The sequence below is a fragment of the Tyto alba genome, unplaced genomic scaffold, assembly GCF_018691265.1.
Source record: "Tyto alba isolate M040663 unplaced genomic scaffold, T.alba_DEE_v4.0 Super-Scaffold_2, whole genome shotgun sequence".
NCBI classification, from domain to species: domain Eukaryota; kingdom Metazoa; phylum Chordata; class Aves; order Strigiformes; family Tytonidae; genus Tyto; species Tyto alba.
The window spans coordinates 85,815,959-85,842,807 of NW_024881282.1; the positions used below are offsets into that span (position 1 = coordinate 85,815,959).

The 26,849-nt window shown below is 51.1% G+C and overlaps 1 protein-coding gene across 4 annotated transcripts in view; it reads right to left on the bottom strand.

The window, feature by feature from the left end:
* Positions 1–16,324, bottom strand: part of GATA3 (GATA binding protein 3) — a 30,734-nt gene extending 14,410 nt beyond the window's left edge. The window contains exons 1-3 of one of the 4 annotated variants that reach the window (XM_042792827.1): positions 16,194–16,324; positions 5,467–6,118; positions 2,114–2,650 (exon numbers count right to left, since the gene is read on the bottom strand). In XM_042792827.1, the coding sequence (XP_042648761.1) occupies positions 2,114–2,650; positions 5,467–5,707 (778 nt within the window). In that variant the 5' untranslated portion in view covers positions 5,708–6,118; positions 16,194–16,324. Of the gene's footprint in view, positions 1–2,113; positions 2,651–5,466; positions 6,119–6,749; positions 7,100–8,792; positions 9,076–16,193 lie in introns of those variants that run through there. The other 3 variants (XM_042792824.1, XM_042792826.1, XM_042792825.1) reach the window with 3 other exon arrangements.
* Positions 16,325–26,849: the final 10,525 nt, after the last annotated feature.

The following is a 26,849-nucleotide window of genomic DNA, read 5'->3' on the forward strand; positions in this document are numbered from 1 at the left end:
GGGGGGACTCCTCCAGCCCACCGTCTCCCAGCTCAGAGGAGGGAATTGGAGAGGTGTAGACAGGCCTCTCAGCTACTTTCAGAGGGTTGAGTGTTTTTTACGCTGGGTGTTTGGCTTGCTGGGGTGTTTTTTGTTGATTGTTTTTTTGTTTTTTTTTTTTTTTTTCCTTGCACCTAATGACTCTCCTGGCCCATCTGAGAGCAGCAGAAGACCTCAGCCGGCCGGAGCAGAGCTAACTCAGCACAGAGCTGGCTCCCCGCTGCCCCAGCCCGCGCTGCGTTCGAGCAAGAGGCATCCGCGCCCTAACCACAAACGGCAACCGTTTTTCCAGGGCCTTTGCACTAAACCCCTCTCCTCTCACTGTCCCCCCCAGCAAAAGACAAAACAAAACAAAAATACATTTGCAGCCGTTTCTCCCTCTTTCATCCTGCAAAAACACCCCCTCCCTCCTTTTCCTCCACCACTAACCCTCTTTGTCTGTGAGCTTCCCAGATTGCTAAAACCAACTTTAAAAAAAAAAAAAAAAAAAGAAAAAAAAAAGAAAAAGAAAAAGAAAGGGGAAAAAAAAAAAATAGGTGTTGCTGCTGGGGTTGGTTTATCACGAACCGCAGATGTCTCTCTAGAAGGTAAAGTAACAGAAAGTGGCAAAAGGAAAACAAGGAGGGGGGTGAAAGGGGGGGGGGGGGGGGCGCAAGACGGTTTGAAAATACCGCGCAGCCGGTGCCCCGGCGGGAGCTGCGGCTCGGCGGGGAGCGCAGCATCGCCCGGCTTGCACCGGGGACGAGAATAAACCGATCCCTGCCCCGACACAGCCCCGGCCCGGCCCGGGGCAGGGAGGGGACCCGAGCCCCTTAATACCCGGGTCGTTTTGTTCCCCTCCGGTTAAACGGGGCAGCCGCTCCGGGGCTGTTTGAGTCTCTGTCCCTCTCTTTTGTTTCATTCCATCTCTCTCTCTCTCCTGCTTTCATGTACAAAACATACAGGTCTGGGTTTTTTTGTCACTCTAACCGCATCCGGACTCTATTAAAGTTCCTGGCGCTGGATAAACAATGCAACTGTCGCGTGCAGCAGTCTGAAAATAATTGGATTAGCTCAAACATATCAGCTAAATAGAGACAGTCCCTGCTCAGACAGACAGAGTAAATGTCACCCTGGAAAAACCCTGAAAACTGATCTCATTCATGCCAGGCAACCCTGCAGCAGCCTCCTCGGGAAAAAAAAAAAAAAAAAAAAAAAAAAAAAGATAAAAAAAAAATAAGAGTTTTGACTAATCCCCCTTTCCTCTGCGCACACACACACACAAACAAACCCCCACAGCTCACCCACTACCCCTCCGTGCACACGCACGGAGCGTTCAGCCGTGGGGAGCCGGAGCCGTGCAAACGGCCCCCCGTGTCCAACACACACACACACACACACCGTGGGGTGCGCACAGCGCTGGGACACCCTCAGCACCCACCACCCCCCCGAGTGGCACAGGGGGATGTTTTGAGAGTCTCGCTCCGGGAGTGGTCAAAGATCCGGCTGTGGAGCTGGATGGGGCTGGGGGCTGCGTGGGTGAGCCCCACGCCCCAGGGACAAACCCCCCCCTCCGCATCTCCGGGCAGAGGCCCTGGGAAGAGCGAGGCGGAGGGCAAGGGAGGGAGGGGGGAAATTGGCCGGGATTTAGTACCATTATTAAAATACAGAAGAGATACACTAATGCTGCGGTTCCCTCGGTTTCGCTTCCTCCTCAGGCACCGCAGCTGAGCGCACCGTGGGCGCCGGGGGGGGGGGGGGGGGGGGGGGCGGACCGCCGTGGGGGCCAGAGCCCTGCGGCAGCAGCCGGGAGGGCGTTTGGGGTCCCGGGCCGGTGCGCCTGGGGTTGTACCCCACAACCCGGGCTGGACAAGGGGGAGTTTGGTTAGAAACTCAGCTGTGAGGAAGCTAAAGAGGGGTAATGGGGGGTGTCCCCAGGGGTTCAGCCCCCCGCTGCTTTCATCACACGGCTGCCTGGGAGCATCCCTCTGCATACAGAGGGGAGAGGGGGGTGCAGCCCTCCCCTTTTGCCCCCCCGTTTCCCCCCAGAGCTTCCTCTCCCGAGCAACGGGGAGGAAGAAGCCAAAAGCCCTACCTGTGCTTGACCGTGCTTTCGGTCGCGATTTACACCCGAAGCCGGTGGGCGATCCTCCTAAGAGGCTACTGGGGGGAAAAAGTCCAGAGCCATATTCTGGGACATACGGTGGGTAGGTAGTGATGGGGTGATGAGCGGAGGAGGTGGCTCCTCCTAAAGAGGCCATGCTGCTCCGAGAGTGAGAGGACTCCAGCTTCATGGTATCGGCCAGGGACACCTGGTATTTGATGCATTCCTTCTCGTCCTGCCGGGTGGAACCGGTGGAGCCGGGAGTGGAGATGGACGGATCCGGGGACACATCTTTAGGAGGGGTCGGCGGGAAGGTGAAAAGGTGCGGGCTGGAGTGGCCGGCGGATAAAGTGGAAGAGGAGGCGGGCGGGTAGACAGAAAGGGGTCCCGGTGAGCTGTGATGGATGGAAGTCTTGGAGAAAGGGCTGAGGTTCCAGGGGGAAGCGCTGTGGTGGCTGCTCAGCGCCTTGCTGCCGTCCAGCCAGGGCAGCGAGCCGTGCAGCAGCGGGGGACGGCACACCTGGCTCCCTGCTCGGAGAAAACACAGCGAAATGCCTGTTACACTCCCTTCACCACCCTGGCAAACCCGCCGGGGGGGTGCCGGGCGGTGCCCCCCACCCTCCTCCTTCCTAAAGGGCTCAGCATGCAGGGGGAAGCAAGTAAAACTGCACCTGATGCTTGAAAGTCCACTTTAAAAATTAAAAGTTGAAAGGTACAGCAGCTCCAAGTGGCAGCCCTGGTTCTGCTCAGGAGCGAGGGTCGGGGTCGGGACCCCCCCGAGCAGGGATGCCAGCCTTGGGACACGGCATTTGGCCATCCCTGCTTCACTCTTTCCCTTTTCCAGACAATCCCACGCAGACTTTGAAGCGAAGATCCTGCATGAAATTGTCAAGCCCCAACTGCAGAAATTTATTTTTTTTTTTTCTTAGCTGGAAAATAAATTCCTGAATGCAGCCATGGGCTATAAACTCTGGGAATATTCTGACCAAATGAAGAAGATCAGAAGATGACCACAGATGTGATAATAACCTTTCCAACAGAGCTGATAAATTTTGCAAATTGCCCGGTTTGTCTTTTTTTCTTCCATGAGGCTGCACAGAAATGTTAGACGGCTTTTTCGTGGCACGATGACACATGCAAAGAGTACCAGCTGCCTCAAAAGAAACTCTCCATCCCCTTCTTATGACAAAAGACCTTTCACTTGTATTTTAAAATACAAGACCTGGACTGTGCAAAGGGAAAAAAACACTACATTTATGCAGTTAAACCTTTTTTCTTTGGTTATAAATGTTCTTAAAGGATGGTATCTGTTATTTTAAATTAATCGCAGCCCTTGCTAAATGTGTGTATATATATATATATATATATATATATCTCCAAAGAATCAAATCTACCCAAATCCACAGCAACTTGAGCAAATCGCTATAAGCTGAAAAACACAGTTATTCAACTGGAAGAGAGCAGGTTTGTGCCTGCTAATAAAGCCCTGGAAATGCATTGACATCTAGAGAACCTTAACCTCGGTAGGTAGCGTGGCATGTGTATAAAGACTGCTAAATATACAGAAAAAGAGATGCAAACAGAGATCTATAGAGTCACAGACAGTTAAAGAACTGGTGTAGTGTGAACACGTATGTCTGCATGGGAGCTTGTGTGTGTCTAGAAAATCTCCAAGCTAGTTTTCAGTGTACCAGACATTTGTGAACAATACTGAAAGTAACTGCTCGAAAGGAAGGGAAGGTGGGTTATACGAATAGAAAGGGTCAAGATTCATTATCTTCTCCAGGAAGTAGCATAGTAAATAATATTCAGGCTAGATCAGAGAGACCGCATTTCCACTTTCTGCTGATATATTGGAAAAAAAATAAATGAAAAGAAAAGAAAGACAGGACAAAGGCTGCTGATCCTTAGAAATAATTGTTTTAAAGGGACTAATAGCAGAACAATGCAGTTACTGAGCAGAGCCTAATGCAGACTTGCATTCAACAAGTAGCTGAGGGCTGGGAGCAGCCCCCTGAACCCAGCTCGGCTCCATCTCCACTCACTTGTCCCACTTTCTTCTCCTTGATTTTGGGGTGATTTCCACTGTAAACCTCAGGTATTTAGATTCCGCCATGACAGAGGTCACTGTCCAGCTTCACAAACCAGTATCTGCTTTTTTCCCCTCTTTTTTTTCTTTTCTTTTTTTTATTTTTCCCTTTTTTCTGTTTTTCAACTGTACAGGTAAACTCCAACTATAAATACTGGATCTCTGTGATTTTTCATAAAAGATGGCACCAAAGCACTCATCCCTCCATGGGTCTGGGCCCCATCGGCCCCAGGTATTTCACCTCCTTTCTAAAAGCTGTGACCAGCAACGAAATTCACGTGGTAGATCATTACTTTCCTGCAGGACCCTCAGGAAAACACCCCAAGTCTGGTACCTAATTACACCAAGGGATTTTTTTCTTTCTTTCTTTCTTTCTTGTTTTTAACAAACGCCGTGGTGCGGCCCTGGGTGCCTGTGCAAAACTTTCGACCCAAGACTAACAAGCTCACCAAGTGCGAATGAGATAGCCCAAGCGTGAGGACAGCAGGGTCATTTTCACACCCCTGTTCTCCAGCTTGCATTTCTTCTCCAGAGCAGCTTAATCGTGCAAAAACTAAACACAGTATGAAAACCCTAACTGTTAACCTAATTAAAGAGAGGGGGGGAGGGGGGGGGAGGGAACTAAAGAGAAAGAGAGAGGGAAAGAGAAAGAAAACAAGAGAAAGATGAAAGGGAAAGAAAGAGAAAGAAGGAGAGCAAAGGGGGGGGGGGAAGGGAGACAGAAGATAGAGGGGAGAGATAAAAGAGAGGAGAGCGCAAGAGAAAGAATGAGAGAATGAGAGCAAGAAGTATAAAGGAAGGATAGAAAGAAAGAGAGAAAGAAAGGAAAAAATGAAAGCAGGGAAGGAAAAGAAAGAGAGAGAGAAAGAGAGAAAGGGGAAAGGGAGAAAGGGAGAAAGAGAATTAGAGAGGAAGAGGGAAAGAGATGAAGAGAGAAAGAGAGAAATAGAAAAAGAGAAAGAGAAAAATAGAAAAAGAGAAAGAGAGTAAGAGGGAGAGGAAGAAAGATGAAAAGAGAGAAAGAGGGGAAGAGAGGAAGAGAGGAAGAGCGGAAGAAAGAGAGAGAAAAAGAGAAAGAAAGATAAAAAATAAATAGAAAAGAAGGAAACCTGGATTTTGATTTATTTCCAATCAGCCAACCCCAAAATCCACCCGTGACGTCGTTTCCCCGCCGGCAGGAGAGGGTCAGCCCGCCGGCAGCGCGGAGCCGCCGGGGCCGCCCCGTGGGAGCCGCGGTCTCGGCGGGGACACTCACCGTGGTGGGCCGTGGGGTATCGCTGCACCGTGGCTCTCACGGAGTTGCCGTAGTACGGAGGGACGGGGTTGCCTTGTCCGTCGATATTAAAAAGTACATCCACTTCCTCGGCGAGAGGATACTGCGTGGGGTCCATGTAGGTATGGCCAAGCGTGGGGTGATGCGAGTCCGGGTGCTGCCCGTTGAGCACGGCCGGGTGGTGGTGGCTCACCCACCGCGGCTGGTCCGTGGAGACCTCCATCTTCCGCGCTCGCTGCTCCGCCGCTGATCTTCTTCCTCCTCCTCCTCCTCCTCCTCCTCCTCCTCCTCCTGCGGAGGGCTTGAGATAGGAGGGGGAGACGGTGCTGGAGTTATGCGGGGCGGGGGGGGGGGGGGGGGGGGGAAGTGCTCGGTGAGTTTGGGGATGTTTCTGGTTAGGTTTAAAGTGGAAGGAGGGGGGTTATGGTGATAAACGATCGATTCCAAAAACAAAACAAAAAAAAAAAAACAAAAAAAAAAAAGAGAGAAAAATTAAAAAAAAAAAAAAAAAAAGAATGTAATAAAAATTTTTTAAAAAGGGAAAGCAAACAAACTCAGGGGGAAAAAATCTCTACGAAGTGAGATCCCCTCGGTATCTTCCGCTCTTTTGCAGATGTTTCTCTTCTTTGATCACCTGTAACGAGAAAGAGGAAAGGGAAGGAGCAGAGAGAGAGAGAGAGAGAGAGAGGGAGGCAGAGACAGAAACGTGCTTGAGAAGTTCTGAACTTTAGCACCTGACTTTTTAGGCAGGAGAAAACCCATCCCATCCCTCGGCAGCCATCCCTGGGAAGCGCCTGGACCCACCTCTCCCCAACGCCTCTTTCTCTTTCGCTCTCTCCTCTCCCGGCTCGGAGCGGAGCCCAGCAGCTCTAACCGCGCTCCTGCCGCCTCAGCTCTTACTCTTGCTAATTTTTGTTTTGTTTTGTTTTGTTTTTGTCGTCGCGGTTGTTTGTTTATTTGTTTATTTGCTCCATTTGCACCTGAGAAGCTCCCGTGGCTTAAGCCGGTGAGAACTTGTGCCGTTCGCTGCTCTGCAGCCCCGAGTCACTTTGATTGCTCATTAATTATTATGCAACCGAGAAAGAGGGGAAGAAGGGGAAAGAGAAGTGGGGGGAAAAATAAAAAATCGAGGACGGGGAAGGGGAGGGGGGGGGTAAAGGGATGGAGAAGAGGGTGGGGGTGAAGGGAAGGAGCGAGGAGAAAAGGAAGGAGGGAGAGGGGGGAAAAAAAAAAGCGACAAGTTGCTAAAGAAATTCCGCACAAACCTTGGTGGAGAAGCAGAATGTGACCCAGGAGGGATGAAGCTGAAAGTGCTTGATCAGATCAGATTGTGCTCGCTCGCTCGCCCTATTTTTTTCCCTATTTTTTTTTTTCTCCCTCTTTTTTTTTTTTCTTCCTCTTTTTTTTTTTTTTTTTTTTTTTTTTTTTTACAGGGAAGGCATTCTTTCTGAAAGGAGCAGGATGGCGCCAGCCGGCTCAGTGCTTACAGACAGCTGTGGCGAGACGCAACTTAAGGAGGTTCCAGTGTCATAAGCCCGGGGGAGGCGGAGCCTGTCCCCGCCTGAGGAGGGGACCGGCGGGGCGCACCGGCCGCCTCCGCGCTGCCCCCGCCGCGCACCCGCGGGAACCCCCTTTTACCAATTTATTTTAATTCTTCCCCCCCTCCTCCTAAGTTTGGATGTTTGTTTGTTTTTGTTTGTTTTTTTTTTTCTTTCTTTTTTTAATTCCCCCTTTTTAAGGGGGAAAAAAAACCAAAGTTTTCCCGCTGGCCGGGAAACTCTGCGAGTGACCGCTCCAGGAGGTCGGAGACGGGCTCGGTTCTCCCGCCGACAGCCGGGGGGGACGCGAAGAGGGACCGGAGCCCCCCCCGGGAGCCAGGCCGGGCCGAGCCGGGATGTGCCGGCAGGTGCAGGACTCCGGGGACAGACCACCTGAAATAAAGCCGCCTCTCCTCCTACACCGACGGGATAAGAGCCGCTCCGTCTCACAAAGGAGTGAATTACTACTAATGTTAAGGACAGAAGCGCAGAGAGGAGGCAGCGTTTGGAAAACATACGATTTGGGGTTGGTTTAAGGGTGGTTTGGGTTGGTGTTTGGTTTGTTTTTTTTTTTTTTTTTATCCCTCTGAGTTACACGGCGGTGGGCGAGTAGAGACGGGGAGGCTGCGCGGGTTCTGAGGGCAGGAGGAGGGAAGGAAGGAGGGAAGGAGGCTCCCCGGCCGCGGCGGGGCTGCGGGAGGGACCCCCGGGCGCCCCGGCCCCGCCGACCCCCCGCGGGCTCCGCGCCCGCAGCGCCGCCCGCCGCCCAGCGGGGGTCGCCGCCACGGCCGCCGCAGCCAATGGGGGGCGAGCAGGAACTGGGGCGCCGGCCCCGGCGGGCGCTGATTGGCTGCCCGCCCTCGCCCCGCAGGCCGGTCCGGGCGCTGCGTTAGAGCCAGGGCATCCCCTAGCGGCCCCGCCGGCACCTCCGCCCGGCCGGGGACAGAGCCGGGACCGGGGGTCGGGAGGGGGAGAGAGGGGGAAAGGGAGAGGGACGGAGGAAAGGGGGAGAGAAGGGGGGAAAGGGAGGAAGGGGAGAGAGGGGAAGGAGGAGGGAGAGGGGAAAGAGCGAGACAAAGGCGAAAAGCGTGGAGAGGAAGGAAAGACGGGCGGAAAGACAGACAGATGGAGGGGGGAAAATAGAAAAAAAGAAAGAAGAAAAGAGGACAAAAACAAAAAAAAAAAGAAAAGAGAAAAAATAAAAGAGGAAAATAAAATAATTAAAAAAAAAAAAGAGAAATATAAAAGGTTAAAAGGCAAAAGAAAAAAAAATAAAAGGTTAAAATGAAAAAGAGGAAAGGAAAAGAAAAATAAAAGAGGAAAAGAAAAGAGGAAACTAAAAGAGGAAAAGGAAAGAGGAAACTAAAAGAGGAAAAGAAAAGAGGAAAAGAACAGAGGAAAATAAAAGAGGAAAAGGAAAGAGAAAAAAAAAGGAAAAAAAAAAAAAGAGGAAAATGAAATAGAAAAAAAAGAGAGAAAAAAAGAAAAGAAAAGAAAAAAAGAAAAGAAAGAAAAGAAAGAAAAGAAAGAAAAGAAAAGAAAAGAAAAGAAAAGAAAAGAAAAGAAAAGAAAAGAAAAGAAAAGAAAAGAAAAGAAAAGAAAAGAAAAGAAAAGAAAAGAAAAGAAAAGAAAAGAAAAGAAAAGAAAAGAAAAGAAAAGAAAAGAAAAGAAAAGAAAGAAAAGAAAAGAAAAGGAGAAAAAAAAAAGAAAAGAGAAAAAAAAAAAAAAGAAAAGAAAAAAGAAAAACAAGATCTAGAAAAAGTCACTTACAGGGTGCCGTTGCGCGCTGTCTCTCCGCACGCCGGCAAGAGCGCGTCTGCCCGGGTGCGAGGGGAAGCGGCTCCCCGGCGTTTTTATACAGGGGGGTCTAATTAAAAACTGGGGCTCCGCAGCGGCGGCCGCGCCGGTGCCGGTGTTGCCGGTGTCCCCGCCGGCTGCCGCCGGGGCGGGCTCCCGTCGGCGGGGCCAGCGCCGCTCCCCGCGGCGGCAGCGCCGGGCTGGGCTCGGCCCGCAACCTCCCCGGCCCGACCGCTCCGCGCCTCGACGGGCGGAGGAGCCGAAATTCCAGACGGGGCCTTGCGCCCATTTTCAACCCGGTTTTAAACATCCCCCCCCCCCCCCCCCCCCCCCCCCCCCGGTGCGGCCCATCCGCTGTTGGGCGTGGGGAAGCGCCGCCGGGGTTTCGTGCTTCTCAGTGGGGATGCGCATCTCTCTATATTTATTTTATTAAAAAAAAAAAAAAAAAACCAACCCAAAACTCTGGGGCAGGTATCAAACCGGGGAACCGGCTGTGCTTTGGGGTCGAGGGGGAACCAGGGAGACGTTACCCGTTGAGAACAGGGGGGTGGACAAGCCGGAATGGGGGTGACAGGTCCGACACCACCCCCCCACACACACACTCCCCTCAGAGACAGATCGGGGGGGGCAGCGGCAGGACCAGCCTCGCCGACGCCGCCGGGCCGAGCCCCCCCGCCCGGGGGGAGCCGGGCACCGCTCCCGGCAGCCCATTATGAAGACGAGGAAAGGGGGGGTACTGGGAGAGCGAGGGGGGGGGGATGGGGGTGGGGATGCTCATGGCCTTCCCCGAGCCGGGGGCTTTGACTCACCTCGGGAAAACTCGTGTTTCCCTTTCCCCCCCTACCCCCCACCCCCCCAGTTAGACAGAAGACGCTTTGCCTGAAGCTTCATTTTTTTTTTCTGCACAGTGCCCCCCCCTCCCCGACTTTCCCTACTCCATTTATTAGGGTACGCTGGGGAGAAAAGGGAGGAGGAACCAGCGCGATCTCTTGGGATGCCCCGCCGGCCGCCTCCGCACCGGGGGTCCCACGACAGCTCCCCCGGACCCTCCCGGCAGTAAGGGGGGGCAGCAGGGCGCCCCATCACCGGGAGTGTTCCTTGCCCACCCCTCCTCCTTGGGGGGGGGCGATTTCTTTGAGAGGAGGAGAACAGTAAAGAGGGGAGCATCATTTGCAAAGCATTTATTTGCAGACAAGAACACAAACTTTCCAGCTCCCCCCTCCCAGGTTTAAGCGTTTTATGGACGTGAGGACAATGTGTTTCCCCGGGATTTGGCCCTTTATTTGCTCCCCAAATTTCCTCAGATCCGAAGCAGATCCTGCGGGAGGAGTTGGTCTCCAGCACTTGGAAAAAGTCACTTTAAAAAAGAAATCTCTTTTAACATCTGGGGGGGATCTTAGTGTCGATCTTTGGACAGGTGAGCTGAGATTCCCAGCACACACACCCCCCCTCCAGTAGCTACAGCCCTGGGACCTACAGCCATGGGATCACAGGAGGGGAATTTCCATCTAGAGGTCACAACATTGCTAAACTATCGAGAAAACGTGCCTTTCCCCCCTGTCCGGGGGTAGGGGAAAACCGCTTTTCTTCAGCTGTTTGGAGGGCATAGAATGTTTAATGCAAATTCGAATGAATAAAGTCCAAAAATCTAAAATAAAATTTTAAAATAAAATAAAATAAAATAAAATAAAATAAAATAAAATAAAATAAAATAAAATAAAATAAAAAATAAAATGCTACACCAAGTCTGATCAGTGACAGGGGGGTGAAGAAGTGAGAACAGCCTTGAGGGCCCCGTCTTGCCCGGGGAGACATGGTGGGTCCCTGCGCGCCGCCCCCCCCCCTCGCAGCCACATCCCCAATGTCGGATGGAGAACACCCGCTTTCAAATTCTAGTTTTTTCAGCCTCTTCCCTGCATTTTCTCGGCCTCGATAGCTGCAATCTTTCTATCCACTTCCCAGCCGGGAGGAAAACCGCGGTGGGGAATGAAAAAACACCACCCTTCAAGAGGAAAAAAGAAAAAATAATAATTTTTTTCCTCTCTCCTCGGATGAATCTGTGATTCCCGGGGGTTTAGCGAGGAGTGCTGGCCTTGACCATCCTTTTCCCAGGCTGTGGCTGCAGATCCATCACGTCGCCTCCCCCCCCCCGCCCCGGCAGCCCCCAGCAGGGTTTCCAGTGACAGCTCGGCGTTAATAGGAGCCCATTGTTGGAGCAATTAGCCCCAAGCTCGCCACCAGCCGTCAGATAAGACTCGGGGGCTCGGGGGTTAATTCTGCCGGGGGGTGGGGTGAGGGGGGAGGCTGCGGGGAGCGGGGCTCCAGCATCCCTCCTAGCTAGGGGAGGGATGGAGGGGGGCAGAAAATGGGTCTGACGCTAAAAGGTCTGTGGAAACGCTTTTGACAAAAGTCACTGAAAGTCCCAAAAGGAGGGAAATTAAAAAACAAACAAACAAACAGACCAAAAAAAACACCCACAACCTCGGGGAGATGGGGCGGTTACCCAGCCTACCCCTCCCCTAAAAATGAGCAGTCAAAGGGCACTGAAGCTGCCGCCCCCCGTCTCCCCCCGCTTTTTTTTTTTTTTTTTTTTTTCTTCCTATTAAAATAGACCGAGGGGAGGTTTTGCTGGTGCCGGGACCCCGCCGGCTCCGGCCCCAGCGGTGCCCATCGCTGCGACTGGCACCTCGGGGCGGGGACGGGCAGAAAAAGCCCCCCCACACACACACTTTAGCCCCCTTTTAGACGACAATTGACTGAAAGCGGATTAAGTTACGTTTGCCGGACTGGGTATTTTTTTTTACAGGGTACCAGAATAGTACAGGTAAAGCTGTACAAACAGCCGGGAGCGACGAATCGGAGGGTTATGGAGAGGACACGGCCCAGGGCAGAGCTCCGAATATTTTTTTTTTTTTTTTTTTTTTTTTTTTGCCTGTGTACAGCAACTTGCTCTCTTGTTGAGGGAGACAGACCCGGGGTTTTGAGCTGCGTTGCCATCCCCATGGCTGGACCGGGGGAGGGGGGAGGGAACAGCCCCTCCCGGGGCACGGAGCCTGCCAGTCCCCGGGGACGGGGACGGCTGGGCCCTGCTAACGCTACTGAGATAATCTCGGGTTAAACAAAGGTGGAGAGAAGAGGGAATATTTTGTTTTCCTCTCTTTTTTTTTTTTTTTTCCTTTCCCCGTCGTGAATCAGGCAGAAATTATGATCTGTTTGCCAAAGGCCAACCCCCCCCTCCCTTTATCAGTAAAACGGTAGTCAGCATCCCTCCAACTAGGGGCTGGCAAATAATAATAATAATAATAATAATAATAATAATAATAATAATAATAATAATAATAATAATAATAATAATAATAATAATAGAAACGACACTAGACTGGCATTTCTGCGTCTCCCCCTTCTCATCCCATGCGAACCTTCCCTTCCGCTTCAAAACCAGACACATGGGTGGGTTTTTTTCTTTTACTGCTTCTTTTAATTTTTTTTTTTTGCTATTGTTGTTTTAAATATATGCATGCATAGTTCTGGTTTTCTTCTAATAATTAATTTGCCTCCCCTTCGCGAAGATCGGGAGGAAACACAAACACACTCACACAAAGAAATGCCGAGCCATGCAAATTCAGAGAAAAAAATCAATGTTTGATTACACCGGGTCCAATTTTTTCTCCCTTCGTGCAACACCCCCCCTCCTGCCCAAACAGTTTTTTTCAGCGTAAATGATGCTATTTGATGGGGGGGGGGGGGGGGGGGGGGGGGGGGAAGAGGGAGGGAGGAAACCGCGCTCTGCCGAGGAAGAGAAATTCGAAGAATTAAAATTGGGAGGAGAGAAACTGGGACTTTTATTTCCCCTCCCCCCCCGCCCGCCCCCCCCCCCCCCCCCCCCCTTTCTTTGAAGCTGAGAGGAGGGCGACTGCCCCGGGACACTGCAGGAGTAGGGGGAAAAAAAAAAAAAAAAAAAAAAAAAAAAGTCTGAGAAAGATCAAAAACCGGCTCCGCAAGTCCCAGAGGCGACCTCTCCCCCCCGACACATTCCCCAAACTGCGCGGCAGAGACGCGGAGAGGAGCCGGGCAAAGAGGAGAAGGGGGGGGGGGGGGGACCGTGTCACCCCCGCTGCCTGTGCCCCGTCCTGCTCCAGGATGGGAAGCAGACCCCAGCTCCCTTCCCTCCTTCCTTCCCTCCTTCCTTCCCGCCTTCTTTCCCTCTCCTTCCTTCCCTCCTTCCTTCCCTCTCCTTCCTTCCCTCCCTCCTTCCTTCCCTCTGCAGCACAGCCCCGGTTTCAAGCTCAACCCGGTAAGTCCCTTTCCCCCCCCGCCTCTTTCCCTTTCTCAGACAGCAAAAAGGTGGCTTGAAAAGGGGTTCTCCTTCTCCCACTTTCTTTTTTTTTTTTTTTTTCCCCCCCTTTTTTCCCCCCTCTCCAAGCTGCCGGGAGATGCTCCCCGCCCCGCCGCGGCACCGGGCTTCGCTGCCGCCCGCCCGGCGCTGGGGTAGGGACGGTGGGGCAGCTCTCCGGAAAGCCTTCTGCTCCAGAAATTAAAAAATAAGAGAAGAAAAATAACCTAGAAATCCGCCTGAACAGCCTCCCCAACCCCCCAAATTAAGGTGAGGTTAAGGACATGAGCAGTAGCAAAAAAAGAAAAAAAGAAAAAATAAGGGAGGGAAAGTCGTTTTATTTCGGGTTTCTCGGCTTTGCTTCATCGTCCAGGACCGTTCTGAGCGACTGATTTAAAGGCGAGTTGAAGCGAAGGCAAAGCATCTTGCGGGCTTTAAATTCGAGCCGCGCCGTTTTCCTCGCACCCCACGAAGACGGTGAAGCTGCCGGCGGATTTAATGACTTTTTTTTTTTTTTTTTTTTCCCCACCCCAAAAAAAGCAGAAATTACCCCGGGACTTAGATAAAGCAGAAAACACAAATCGCCAGGCGGTTGGCGTGAGAAGATGCGGCAGAGTTAACACCAGCGCCTTGGCAGATCCCGACGTCCCGGGATTAAAACCGGAGCGATTTACTCCGGGAAATAAATGTCCGGCTGCCTCTAGTTTACAGCTGTCCCTGCACCGCCAACACCCCCCCAAAACAAACCTCCCGTGTCCACAGACACCCACCCCTCGGGTGTAACCCGGCACGAGACGGCCACCTCGCACTGTGGCAAACCCCCTCCGTAAATGTGGGACTCCCATTTACTGTCCCAAATTCAGATAGTACCGGGATGGGCGGGTGTCTGTGTGTGAAAAATCCGCACGATTTCTTTTTGCTTTAAGCGGGGAGACTCTTTCTCCCCAGATTCCCCCGAGGTGCCCGTACAGGCAGCCCTGAGATGCTATTCCCCGCCACCCCCCCAAGCACAACAAAGATGCTGCCCGCATCCTGGGGGCTAGCGGAGCCCCCAGCCGGGTCGCCCCCACCCCCACCTCCCCCCCCCCCGCTCCCTACCTGCCCTTGTGGAGAAGCACTTCCTAGTATTTTTTTTCCCCCTTTGAAATCAAAAAAAAAAAACCAAAAAAACAAAAAAACCAAAAACAACAACCCAAAACCATCCCCGGGGGGAAGGAAGCGCTTTGCCCCAGCCGGGAGCAAAGTGCCAGGGGGGAAACCTTCTCTCTCCCCCCCCCCCCCCGCCTTTCTTCCCGACAGCCTGTTTCTCCTTTCCCATGCGCCCCCCCCAGCTGCCGAGACCCTTTTTGTCCCCCCCACCTGCCCCGGTGGACCGGGGATGCCGGCCCCGGTGTGCCCGGGGAGGGGGGGACTGGAGCCCCGACTCCCTCGCTCTGCAGCTGCGGCCCATAAATAATGGAGAAAACAAGCAGGGCCGGTGATTATTAATTATCCGGTTGCATTAAAATCCGTCCCCCAGAGCCCGCCGCCTGTGTATGGACACGTGAAGGTAAGAGGAGCTGGGATGGATGGATGGATGGATGGATGGATGGATGGATGGATGGATGGATGGATGGATGGATGGATGGATGGATGGATGGATGGATGGATAGATAGATAGATAGATAGATAGATAGATAGATAGATAGATAGATAGATAGATAGATAGATAGATAGATAGATAGATAGATAGATAGATAGATAGATAGATAGATAGATAGATAGATAGATAGATAGATAGATAGATAGATAGATAGATAGATAGATAGATAGATAGATAGATATTTTATCCCCTCTCTGTTTTGAAGACGCTCAATGACAGCTAATGCTCATTACTGGACAGCCCGATCCATTTCCAGCCTCCCTCCCGAAACCTCCTTCGCCCAGTCTGGAGGGTGGAAATTTTTCTTACAAAGGAGGAAGAAGGAGAGAGACCTAAATCCAGGGATGCCGGGAGAGAGGGGAAACTCTCCTCTTGTCCTTGGGGCACCGAGTCCTGCCGGAGCCCAGGAGGGCCCGGCCCGGCCCGCGGGTCTCCCCGGGCGCTGCGGGGTTGGGGGGGGGGCGGGGGGGGCCGGGCCCGGAACGGAGCCATCTCCCACCTCACCTGACCCTAACGGCACATCTCTCCCCTGCGCCTGGGGTAGCCCTGGTCTGGTTTTCTAAGGTATATAAAAAAAAAAGGAGGAATATCTGCGGAAAAGGGCGGAAGATCGCCCTGATTAGATCCTATTAGAAGCACGGTATGCTTGTTAGGCATTCTATATGTTTTAACAAAAGCGTATAAAGTGTATATTATGTACTATTCAGTGCTGATCGACCTGACATGATCAAATCAACATCGGTGAGTATTATACATGGGAACAGGATAGAAACGCAGACGTCCTGCGGCTCACATCGGCACACGCCTGCCCGCACGGACATCGCTGTATACAGAAATATATGAGTGATACTCGTATGCAGGTGTCTATACACAAAGGTATATGCCCATAGGTATGAAGCCAAGCACGGAAAGGCCCCGATCCCGCATACACAGATCCAGCCCTTCCCGTCCTGAGATTCGTATTTCACGCTCCAGATATGACTGCCACGTCTCATCTCCCACCCGCGACCATCCCAGCCTCGCTCCTTCGCCACTCACACACAGGGGGAAAGCAGCTTTTTCTCACACGTTTCCCAAATTTCGGCTCCCGGGCCGAGGAGGGGGTGGGGGGGGAAGGGGGGAATGCCTTTCCCCAAGGTCACCGAGAAAACCTAACTCCCCCCTCCTCACCCCAAACAAGAAGGGGGGGTCGGGTTGAGTTTCAAGCCGGCGGTCGCTGCCCTTTGAGCCGAGATCCCCATCCTAATTCCCTCCACGTGGAGGAGTAAAAGGAGGAGGTGAAGGAATTATTTCAGGGAAAAAAAAAAAAAAATGAAAGAAAAAGGAAAAAAAAAAAAAAAAAAAAAAAAAAAAGGAGAAGGGACATACAGACACAGAAACCGGGGGGTTCACCACTGACCTGGGCAGATGCTTTTTATTTTGTCCGGTTGGGCTGGAGCTCTCAGGGCAGGAGTGCGGCAGGAGCGGAGCCGCGGCGGAGGCTGCTGGCATGTCGCAAGCTCCCACCGAGGGGGAAAACCTGGGGAGCCGCATCCTCCAAACGCCCACCCTTGCCCTCCTCCTCCTCCTCCTCCTCCTCCTCCTCCTCCTCCTCCTCCGGGCTGGGCTGAAGATCAGAGCTCTTCCGGGTTGGGAGAGGGCAGAGAAAGAGGGAGAGAAATATGATGGGCCATTTCTTTACACACCCATCCCGGGAATCACATGGGGCGGGGAGGTGGAGATTGGGGGGGGGGGGAGGGCGGGGAAGGGGGACAGGGGCAGGGCCGGGGGGGGGACGCGCCAGGTACTGGGGCTCGCAGAGGTGTGAGCGTGATGTAACCCGTCCCGGGAGCAACTGTCACTGCCGTGAGCCTGCAACGCCTGGGGAGAGAGAGAGAGAGAGAGAGAGGAGGAAAAAAAAAAAAAAAATAAACGTATGATCATACAAATAACGCCGGGGCTCTCTCCGGTTGCATCGAAAGCTTTCGAGGAAGAGCGGTGACATAAACTACCAGGGGCTGTTTCTTCTTCTCTGTCCCCTCTCCTCCTCGAGGAGGACATTTATTCACCATATTTTCCTTTATTTTATTTATTTAAAATTATTGTGCTTTTGTATTTTTATTTTGCATATATGCCTGTGTAAGGCTCCAGAATCTGGATAAATATATATATATATATGTAATCCACATGCATGTCCTAGCACTCCGAGAGCAGGGGGAACTGTGTTCCTGTCCCCCGGTCAGTGTGTCTTCGTGTCATTCCCCCCCCCCCCCCCTCTTTTTCGGTCAGGAGAGTGGCATCTCTGCAGGCAGCAGACACCGGCCTTAGGGTTCAGTCCCAGCCCGGGGGTCTGTCCGCCTCCCCACTGTCTGTTTTTCCAGACCTGGACGGGCTTGAACCCGGGGCCGATCTCGGTGCGGAGCGAACGGGACGGCCAGGGGGGAGCTGCACCCCTCCCCAGTCCCCCCCTCCCCCTCAGGGGGGTTTCCAGGGCTGAGGAGGGAGATAAAAGTGTGTGTCCTGTCGTGTCCGCCCCCCCCCCCCCCAAAAAAAAAAAAATCCGGCTGAAGGAGAAGGAGAAGCCTGGAGCCGCAGGCTCCGGGGGATGCCCCAAACCTTGTAGCGATGAGATGGAGGGACCAGAGGGTGGAGCGGGGGTGTGTGTGTCTGATTTGCTACACTTAACCCCCCCACTCGTGTCAGTCCCCAAAACCTAATGCTGCAACATCAGTGCGCCCCCCTCCCCGCCCTCCCTTGGTGCTTGCAAGGAAACTTCCCTGCGGTTTGGTGATGGTGATGTTCTTTTTTTTATTAAGGGTGTTGTTAAAGTGCTAATTTCTGCACACGCACTCCCACCCCCCCCCGGGGGGTCGTGTCCTGCCAGCAAAGCCGGACAGAACCCCGAGGACCAGCCTGGGTGGGGGGAGGGCTTCGCCACGGAAAACGCGTCCCGGAGTGGCCACGCTGTTCAACCAGGGGGGCAGCCACTTCCCGGGTGGGAGAAGAAGTGGGGAGGGGGCAAAAGTGTGTGGGTTGGGGGGGTTGGGGGAGAAACATCCCTTTCCCATTTAACATCAAACCCCACTGGCGTGAAATGCTCCCACGGATATAAACCAGAAGTGCTTCATTCCCAGGGCTAAAAAAGGTGCGTGCGGAGTCCCCAGGCCCCACACGTGGGACACCCACCCGTGCTGGTGGGGGGGGGAGGGGGCATGCAGAGCTGCCCCACCCCGGCCCGTCTCCGCGGCACCCGGCGGAGATCCCTCGCAAGTCAGAGGCGCTGAGTCCTGACTCAACCGGCGCTTCAGAAACGGGGGCGAAAAAGAAAAAAAAAATCTATATATCTATATACTCCTGGTCCTGGAGGGATTTTTTTTTTTTTTTTTCTGCTGACGTTGGGGGTTCGCTATCTCCGCTTCTAGAGTGACTCTCTGTAAGGTGAAAGGTAACGCGATCGCCTCCCAATTCTATCTTTAGAAAACACATTCAATTAAGGTAATAACTTAAAGCTCATTAGAGCTGCGAAGGGAACCTTCCCACCGCGAACCACGGGTGGAAACAGCTCGGGCACCCCAAGAGCGGGGGGAGGCGGGCTGAACCCATCTCCCCTCGCCACGAAATGTGGCTTTTGCTAAGGAAAGGCTTCGAAAATTAGTATTTTAAAGCCAGGAGGCTTGTGTGGTTTGCACTGAGTAGAGCGGAGGAGCCGGGGCTAAATCATTGCACAGTATGGGGTAAAAAAAAAAAATAATACAGCTGAAGATCACTCGGGGTATGTGTTCCCCATCACCGGGAAGGGAAAATCCCTGGGAAATCTGTTCGCCACGATTTCTGCTCCCCCAAACAGTGCTGTGGGAGGGCGACGAGATCAACGTGGAAGAAGATGTTGCCGGATCCCTCCAAAACTGCCCAGAAAAACAAAACAAAACAAAACAAAAAACAAAACAAAACAAAACAAAAACCAACCAAACAAGGAGAGGGGGAGAAGGGGGAGGGAGCTGGCTCTGGGATGTCTGAGGACTTCGTGGAAGTGGGGAAACGGAAAATCAAGGATCCTTTTGCAAAAACCGCTTGGGAAACCCATGGGGATGGTGTCCCTGCGCTATTGTCTCTATTCCCCCGGTTGGGGCTTGCGGGGTGCAGAGGGAAGGGGGGGGGCGGAAAGAGAATTTGGGCACAGGCGCAGGCGCACCCACATCCCCCCACCCCCCACCCCCCCCCCTTCACCCCGCACCGTGAAGTTCATTTCCAGCTGTGATGGCTGGTGATTCAAAGGTTAAACATAACTAATGAGGCTTTAAATGGCACCCGGTGTTTATCATAAATATCACAGACCTTCCCTGATGCCTGCAGTTTAGGTCCGAATATACCTTAAAAGCAACAGTCAGGTAGTCAGAGGTCATTTAAATAAATAAATACACGCATAAATATACATACACACACACACTTGTTTTTTCCTTGTATGTGTGCCTGTGTATATATATATATATATATATACACACATGGAATATATATATGGTAAGCATGTCTGTATATATATATATTCCATATATACAGAGATATATAGAGAGAATATATTTTTTTTCCTTGTCTTTTCCAACTTCCTAGGGGAGCCTGTGATTTTCCGAGTGCATGCGGCTAATTCCACTTCTTGCTCTCCTCCTGGCACACATTTAGACGTGTATACATCGAAATAAATACCTACTGAAACACACACACACACACACACACACACACACACACACACAATCGATTTCGGCTCCGCCTGAACCAAGATTTGCAGTCGGACCCTCCATAAATATAGTCCATACGTTATTGTTAGTGATAACCGTTCCGTCGGCTGCAGAAGGGAGGTTAGGGATGTTTTATTCGCTATAATTAAACTGCCTTGTCTGATCCGGAGAGAAAACCCACCCTGTCTGCCCCCACCCCGGAGTAAAAGTTGTCAATAATCAATAATTTCCCCTTCCCCGGCTGTGAAAACGGAGTCTCAGATAGGTTATTTTTTAATATCATGGTTGCAATCTTCATTTCCAAGGAGAGGGAGGCAGCCCCCTTCGCCCTGATCTCCCCAAATCACCCGGTTTGGCATTGATCCTGGGCTTTGTGTGCGCGGAGTATATTCGCTTTAAAACGATTTCCATTAAACGCAGCCTCCTACATTGGTAGGATCGACCTAATGACTTTGTGTGAACGGTGGGGAGGGGGAGCGGGCTGGGGGGAAACCTCGGAAATTCAAATAACACCCCCCCACACACACACACCCCTTCCATTCACCCAAATCAGGGACTTGGAAATAAAGTCAAAGCCGGTGCCGAGCAAATAGCCCCGGTTGAAAATTCCTATCCATTACAACCAAGGTGCAAAATATATTTATAAAAATATATAAAGCACGTGGAAGTGGAGAATTTTAATTAAATCTTACTGCGGCTCTAACAACATCGAAGTGATATTTCATTCGGAGCCCGCCTCTTGCTTGTGTTTTATAGCGTTTTCTTGCCTCTGACTTTTTTTAAAATATTAGTCGAGGTACAGAATTATAAATGACTCTTTCCTTATCTGTGCTGCTCACATATCCAGGATCAGAGGAGCTGATTAAGAAAGAAGTCAGAGGCAACGTTGGATTCATAATGATTCGGAATAATGAATCCTTATCTCTGCTTTCCAGATTATCACCCTTTCAGCTCCCAATGTTTTGTTACATGGGATAATTTATTGCATCTAATACATCACAATGAATCTGATGGCGGAAAGCGATGGGCAACGTTGGGGAAAAAAAAAAAAAAAAAAAAAAAAAAAGAAAAAACGGGGGTCCTTATTTTAGTTTAGTTTTTTTTCCTGGGGGTAGCGAAACTGATTTTTTTTTTAATTATTATTGGGAAAATATAAGGTAAATCTGATAATAATAATAAAAATAATGGGGGGGGACGGGACGAGGCACTTTAATTAGTGTGTCACTTTCAGACTGAAATTAAGAAAATCGACCGGAGCTTCTCTTCTCGGTGGCTGCGAAATCCTAATTTTACATGATTTATTTTTTATTTAAGGGGGAGATAATGCATCATAAACATTGAACAAAGCACGGAGCCGGGTTAAGATAAAACGCAATTTGCATCTCTATTTTTTTTCCCTCTTTTTTTTTTTGTTTTTAAAGGGAGGGCTGCCAATAATGTTCATTTTTTCTCCCCGCCCTGTTGCCAAATAAATACATGCATAGCAAAAAATCGATAAGATTTCTGCTGGGAGTCTCTGCCCTCTCTCTCCCAGTGTCTCTGCCTCCTTTTTTTTTTTTTTTTTTTTTTTTTTTAAGGCATTTCTCATAAACTGGAGAAACTCCGCGGCTTGCTTTGTATGCAAATGAACGCTGCTGTGTGTTTCTGGCTGCAGAAATGAAAAAGGGGGGGGCATTCACCTGGAATTATTGATATTCCTGTGCCTGGGGAGGGGAAGATCTGCTGATACTTTGCTGGATTTGAATGTATTCGTTTGAATCCTTGAAGGGAAGCAGCAGCCGGTGTCTGCCTCCTCACCTGCGCAGGGAAAAGATGTTTTTCAAACATTTTCTGCGGCGAATAAACCCTCTTTGCTCCTTTCTGAGGGATGGGGGAGGGAGGGATTCCCACAGCAATAACAACTCAGCCCCAAAGTTCATCTCGACTGAACCACCGCGTGGGTCCAACCCGATAACGGCTCAACCCACCCCCCAAAATACCCCGCCGAGGGTCTGGGGATGCTCCCGACCCGCGTTAGAGCATCCCCGACTCTTCATTTCTTGGCCAGCACCGGAGAGAAAATGGTGACTGAAATCCTCTTCGTGGTCAATTTGCTGCGCCTCGGGTTTGATTGTGGTTTGTTCCCCCCCGCCCCGCTTTTTTTTTTTTTTTTTCTCTTTTTTTTTTTTTTTTTTTTTTTTTTTCTTTGTGTACAGGCACTCCTGATGCTAAAATTTCTGGGGACAGGTGCTGGCAGCCGTATTCTGCCTTGGTTTAAGTTTCCCTGGCTCCTTCTCATCCCTTCTTGGCTCTCACGGCACAGGGACGGTGTTTAATCATTAACCAGGTCTAAGCACGGTCCTTTTTTCCAGGAAGCGGGAGACGCTTCTGAAATGAGGTTGAAAAATAACTCGTTTTTCCCCTTTGCCTAAAGGGAAAGGCTCCCACCTGGGGTCTTGAGTGGGGGGGACCTTCCCTCCCCCCACCCGTGTGCGTGTCGCAACCGCACGTCTCCCTGCTATAGGTGCATCCTTTTATATGCGGTGTTTCACAAATCCCATCCGAACGGTAATCTCTGCTGCTTTACTCTTCCTCCACCGTAAATTCCGTGCAGTATTTGTCAAGGAATTTCAAGTATCAATTATAACCGCAATTTTTGATCCCCCCAATTTGAAGTGTAGATGGTTTGATAGGAATATACATATATATAATACCAGTTCTCCCTCAGATGAATTTATTGGACCACGTCCCACCCTCAGCTGAACATTCAATATTCCAGCATTATCTCCGCACTTAAACTCGCTTTCTCCATTTCTGTGCCAAGATAAATTTGCATAATATTTGCAGTTGTAATTAGCTGATGAACATCTCCCAGCCTTCCCCTTTGTTTTCCGTGCGTTTGGTCTTCAATTGATGCCACTTTTGATCTTTAATATTACAGTATCCCGATAGAGTATTTTATATCTTATCTGCAGCACATGAAAGTCACGCAGAAAGGGAGCGAGGGGGGAAGAAAAAAAAAAAAAAAAAAAAGGATAAAAACACAAAACTGAGGAGAAAGGAGAGGGAGGAAAAGGCACTGAACGAAGCTGAACTAATCAGAGTTTCGAAAGGTTGCTTCAGATGCCTGAATCTGCAGTTACGGGGCAAATGCAATAAATGTTGAAATTAGAGCCATTTAAAAGAATCTAGGGCTTGATCAGGTGAGGTACCGGCAGCATCTCTGCACCAGCCGAGGAGGGTGCCAGGGGGGGCTGTGGGGGGGACAGCGGCTGTGTCCCCCCCACCACCACCCCGGGCTGGGAAAACCTCGTGGGAAGGCGCCCCGTGGACTTTTAGTCACTTTAGCAACACCAAAGTTGGTTTGGTTTTTTTTGCTTGGTTTGGTTTTGTTGTGTTGTGTTTGTTTTTTTTTTTTTTTTTTTGTGGGGGGGGGGGGGTCGGGGGAGAAGATGCTTTTTTTCACCCGGCAATTGCATCAGGAGCAGCCCGTGCTGGCTGCCCCGTATCCCCCCAGCCCCCTCCAACACATCCCAGAGCATCTCGAGTGAGCAGTCCCCCGCTTTGCGCGACACCACCCCCCCACCCCCCCACCCCCCCCCACCTCCAGGGTCACCTCCGCTCGCAGAGCCGGGAGTAAAGGATGTTATCACGTCGGGAGGGTTATTAAACCGCTAATGAATGAGTGTCTGTGAGACTCTGGACGGGCTGGAGAGACTGCGGGAGGGGGGCCAGGGGGGGAGAGGAGGCAGAAAGGCTCGATCTTCATGCCAATCTCTGGAACAAATAGCTAACATTTAACGTTTACACCCTGCTTGGCGACGAACTGGCGCTCCACGGACCCCTGATCCAGGCTAAAATGTCCAGAAAGCCTTTGGAGAGAACAAGTTCCTAGCTATCAGGTTCTTCTGATCTCTCTCCTCCTTTCATAGGGCTTTGGTTTCAGGCTGGACTTGTCCAATGTCTGCTTTACCGCTGCGCGCTCCTAAATGAGTGTCAAGGAGGCGAATATCAAATAGCAGAGAGGTCAAGGCGATTTGGTTAACCGTTGGCTGGGCTGATGGCTTTAAACTTGTGTGGGAGGCTGGGGACGTGGCAGGGGGGGAGGGAAGGAAAGGGGGGAAGGAGTGGGAGCCGAGGGGAAATAAACCTGAGAGAAAGGAAAGCAAGGAGCGGCGAAGGAAGAGGATAGGGGTGTGGGGAGAGATGCGGGGCTTGGAGAGCCCCAAAAAGCCAGGGCCGAGGGTTTCATGGTGGTGGAAGGCTGTGGGAACCTTTGGTGGAGGGTTTACTGGTGGCCCTGGGTAGGCTGGGGGGTGTCCCTGTCCGTAGGGGCAGGGCGATGCGTTTGGGAGCGTCTGGGCACTGGCGTGTGTTTTGATGGCATCTACCCTTCTGGGGTTGTGCGTGCTTGATCCCGGGTGGTTTGTACGGGAGGTGCACCCCGGATGAGCGGGTGCAGCCGTAGGGGTTTGAAGACACCGGGGGGAATTTGTAGCGTGTGGGCAGAGTGGCCTCACGGTGTTTGTGTGTGTGTGTGTGTGTGTGTGTGTGTGTGTGAAAACCCGAAGATGCATCTGAGAAGATGCGTTTGTGCAAAGGGTGTGGGAAGGCAGGGCTGGCCGGGAAGGCTGGGCCCCTGGTTGTGGTCCTAGGGGGGGATGTGGGGCACGAGGGCTATAGGGACAGCTAGGGAGATGCCATATGTGTCTGTGCATTAGGAGGGGAGAAGGATGTATGGAAGCGTTTGCCTGTGGTGATGAGGGTGGGGCAGGATGGGGGCAGGTGAAGAGCCTGTGCACGTATGGAAACGTATAGCAGCTGTGCCTGTAGCTGAAGCATGGGGTATGAATCAGCTGTGGGTGCAGGGTGAGATGAGCAGGGGGCTCGTGGAGGGACGTAGGCTCGTGGGTGTGAGGGGCCCGCGCTGGGCCCACGAGTGGGTGTGAGTGGGACGTGCTGGGTGATGAGCACAGGGAGAGCCTTGGGCTGGGGAGGGCTGGGTGACCCAGCGTAGCTTTTGGGGGGACAAATCCCCTCCCCGAGTGCTCGTGCACTTCCCAGCATGGGGGAGGGCTGGGCAGCTCAGGAGGCAGCTCAGAAACCAAAGAGAAATTTTACTTTCCCTGTAATAATCATCTGCTTTAAAAAAATAAATAAAAAAGAGAGAGAGAATTTCCTGGAAGAGAAAGTTTTCTATTACTGAAGTGGCCAATGAACAGAACAAATACTCGAGGCCTTTTCCAGCCACACTCCTCAGCTACGAAGCCGCACGAGCCCTCCCTTCCCAGCAATCACATTTTGCTCCCGACATTAGCAGAAAACTCACTCTGGTCCCAGGTAATGTAAAGCTCGTCAGCTGAATCAAGGCAAACAATCGCCATAGGAAATGTGTGCACAGCTACACACGGCTGAGCAGCGCCGGGGGTTGTAACTACCAGAGAGTTTGCAATAGCTAAAACCAAGAGGGAGTTAATCGTGGGTTTAGTTCCCATGCCCTTGACCTACAAGTTGCAGAGCTCAGGAGGGCGACGCTGATGGAAGATATTCAGGTGAAGCCACCGAGGCCCTCAGTCTAAAGCTATAGACTCCATATTGCCTTGGCTTTTGCATTTTGAGCGCCTTATAGGGGAACCACTTCCTTCTGCTCTCCCTTTTGGAGGTGCACGAAGGACTTCAGGGGGTTCAGCCCTTGGGCTGACCTGCAGGAATGAGGGATGCTGTCAGGGACACTCTAACGAAGCCCGGTGAGGACAGGAGAGAGGATGAGCAAAATTCAAGATCAAAATCGTATTTTGGATTATTTCAATTTTTCTTTTTTATTCTAATGGTTTTCATTTGCTTGGCTGCTCAGGGCAGCATGGAGCCCAGCAAGGATGGGGCCGCGCATCGTATAGGCATCACAAAGGTGTGTCCTTATGGAGAGGTGCTTCATGCATGGGTTTGGACACAAATGTATAAGTAGCATGTGTGCAGGGGGTGCTTGTGCATGTGCTTACCAGTGCCCGCAGATATCTTGCACTATATGTATCAAAATATATATATTTTCCATATGCGCTCTCTCTCTATATATATAAAAAAATATATTCCACACAAGGCTCAAAGCTATACATCTCTCCATCATGCCTGCATACATCCACATACATACACCCACTAAGGTTGCGTTTCCGGAGACATTCTCAAATAGAGCAGTGTAATTTCTCCGCTGATTTTGATTGACATGCTGTCCCTGGGATCATGTGTTAATCCCTTCTTCACTCAAGCCTTTTCATAACTCATTTCTCTCTGCTAGATGGAGACTCTGATGGTTACCGAGGCAACGATGATAGCACTAAGCCATTTCCCTCTCTGCACGGAGACCATTATTCCGCATGCATAGGCCATTTGCAACAAAGGTCGCCACAAAGTCATCCACAACACAGCACACGTTTATTAAACTTTTATTCTTTTTTTTTTTTTTTTTTTTTCCCCTAACAGAGAAACTAGCCAGCACGTGTGCAATCTCTTTTTTTTTTTTTTTTTTTTTTTTTGAGATCTTTGTAATACAGGTAATAATAACCGTAGCAGATATTATTGTACCCAAACTATATATCACACAGATCAGGGGCTTAGAGTTCCTGGTCCAGAAAGATCACGCTTAGATGGTGAGGTTTTGCACCAATGATTCCTATTTGTCTTTTGTTCTCCGATGAAATAGTAACTTTAATAGCAGTTGGAGGAATAAACAGCCAACAGTAACAACATAAGAGCAGTGTAAGGGGAATATCTGAATGTAAAACCCACATGGAGATGCGCCCAAGCACCTCCCAAAACTGAATAACTAAATAACCATCCGCAATGACCACCCCCTCGCCAGGGTGATTTTCTTTTTAAGTCCAATTTCTGTCTGGCTCCTTACCTGTTCTTCCTGGCTCTGGGTATAAGTTGTAGCGGGTCCTTCTCATGATGTTAGGAGCTGATTTAAGGATGTTAAAAGCCAGCTCCGGCTGCAAGAGGACAACGGGTTAATGCGCTGCTGGAAAGGGCCCCTGCTAACCTGAGGTGCTCCCTCCCCACCAGCGAGGCTTTGCCCATATGGGGCCACGCTGCTGGATTTGATTTCAGCCCCATCCTTCGCCTCTGGAGACCGAATGCGATGCACCGCTTTGGGCTGGCTTTTAGCGAGCAGCCCTTTCCCACCGGGAACGGCGCGGAAAAAGGCACAAACGCCTTTTCGTGGGCTGGTGAATTTAGCACTGCAGCTAACCTCAACAAATGTCCACGCTCAGCATCTGCTGGCCACCAGCCCCACCACCTCTCAGCGCCTGGGATCACGGCGAGTCCTTGGCCTGAAGATATATATCACCTCTTTCTGGCTGTTTTAA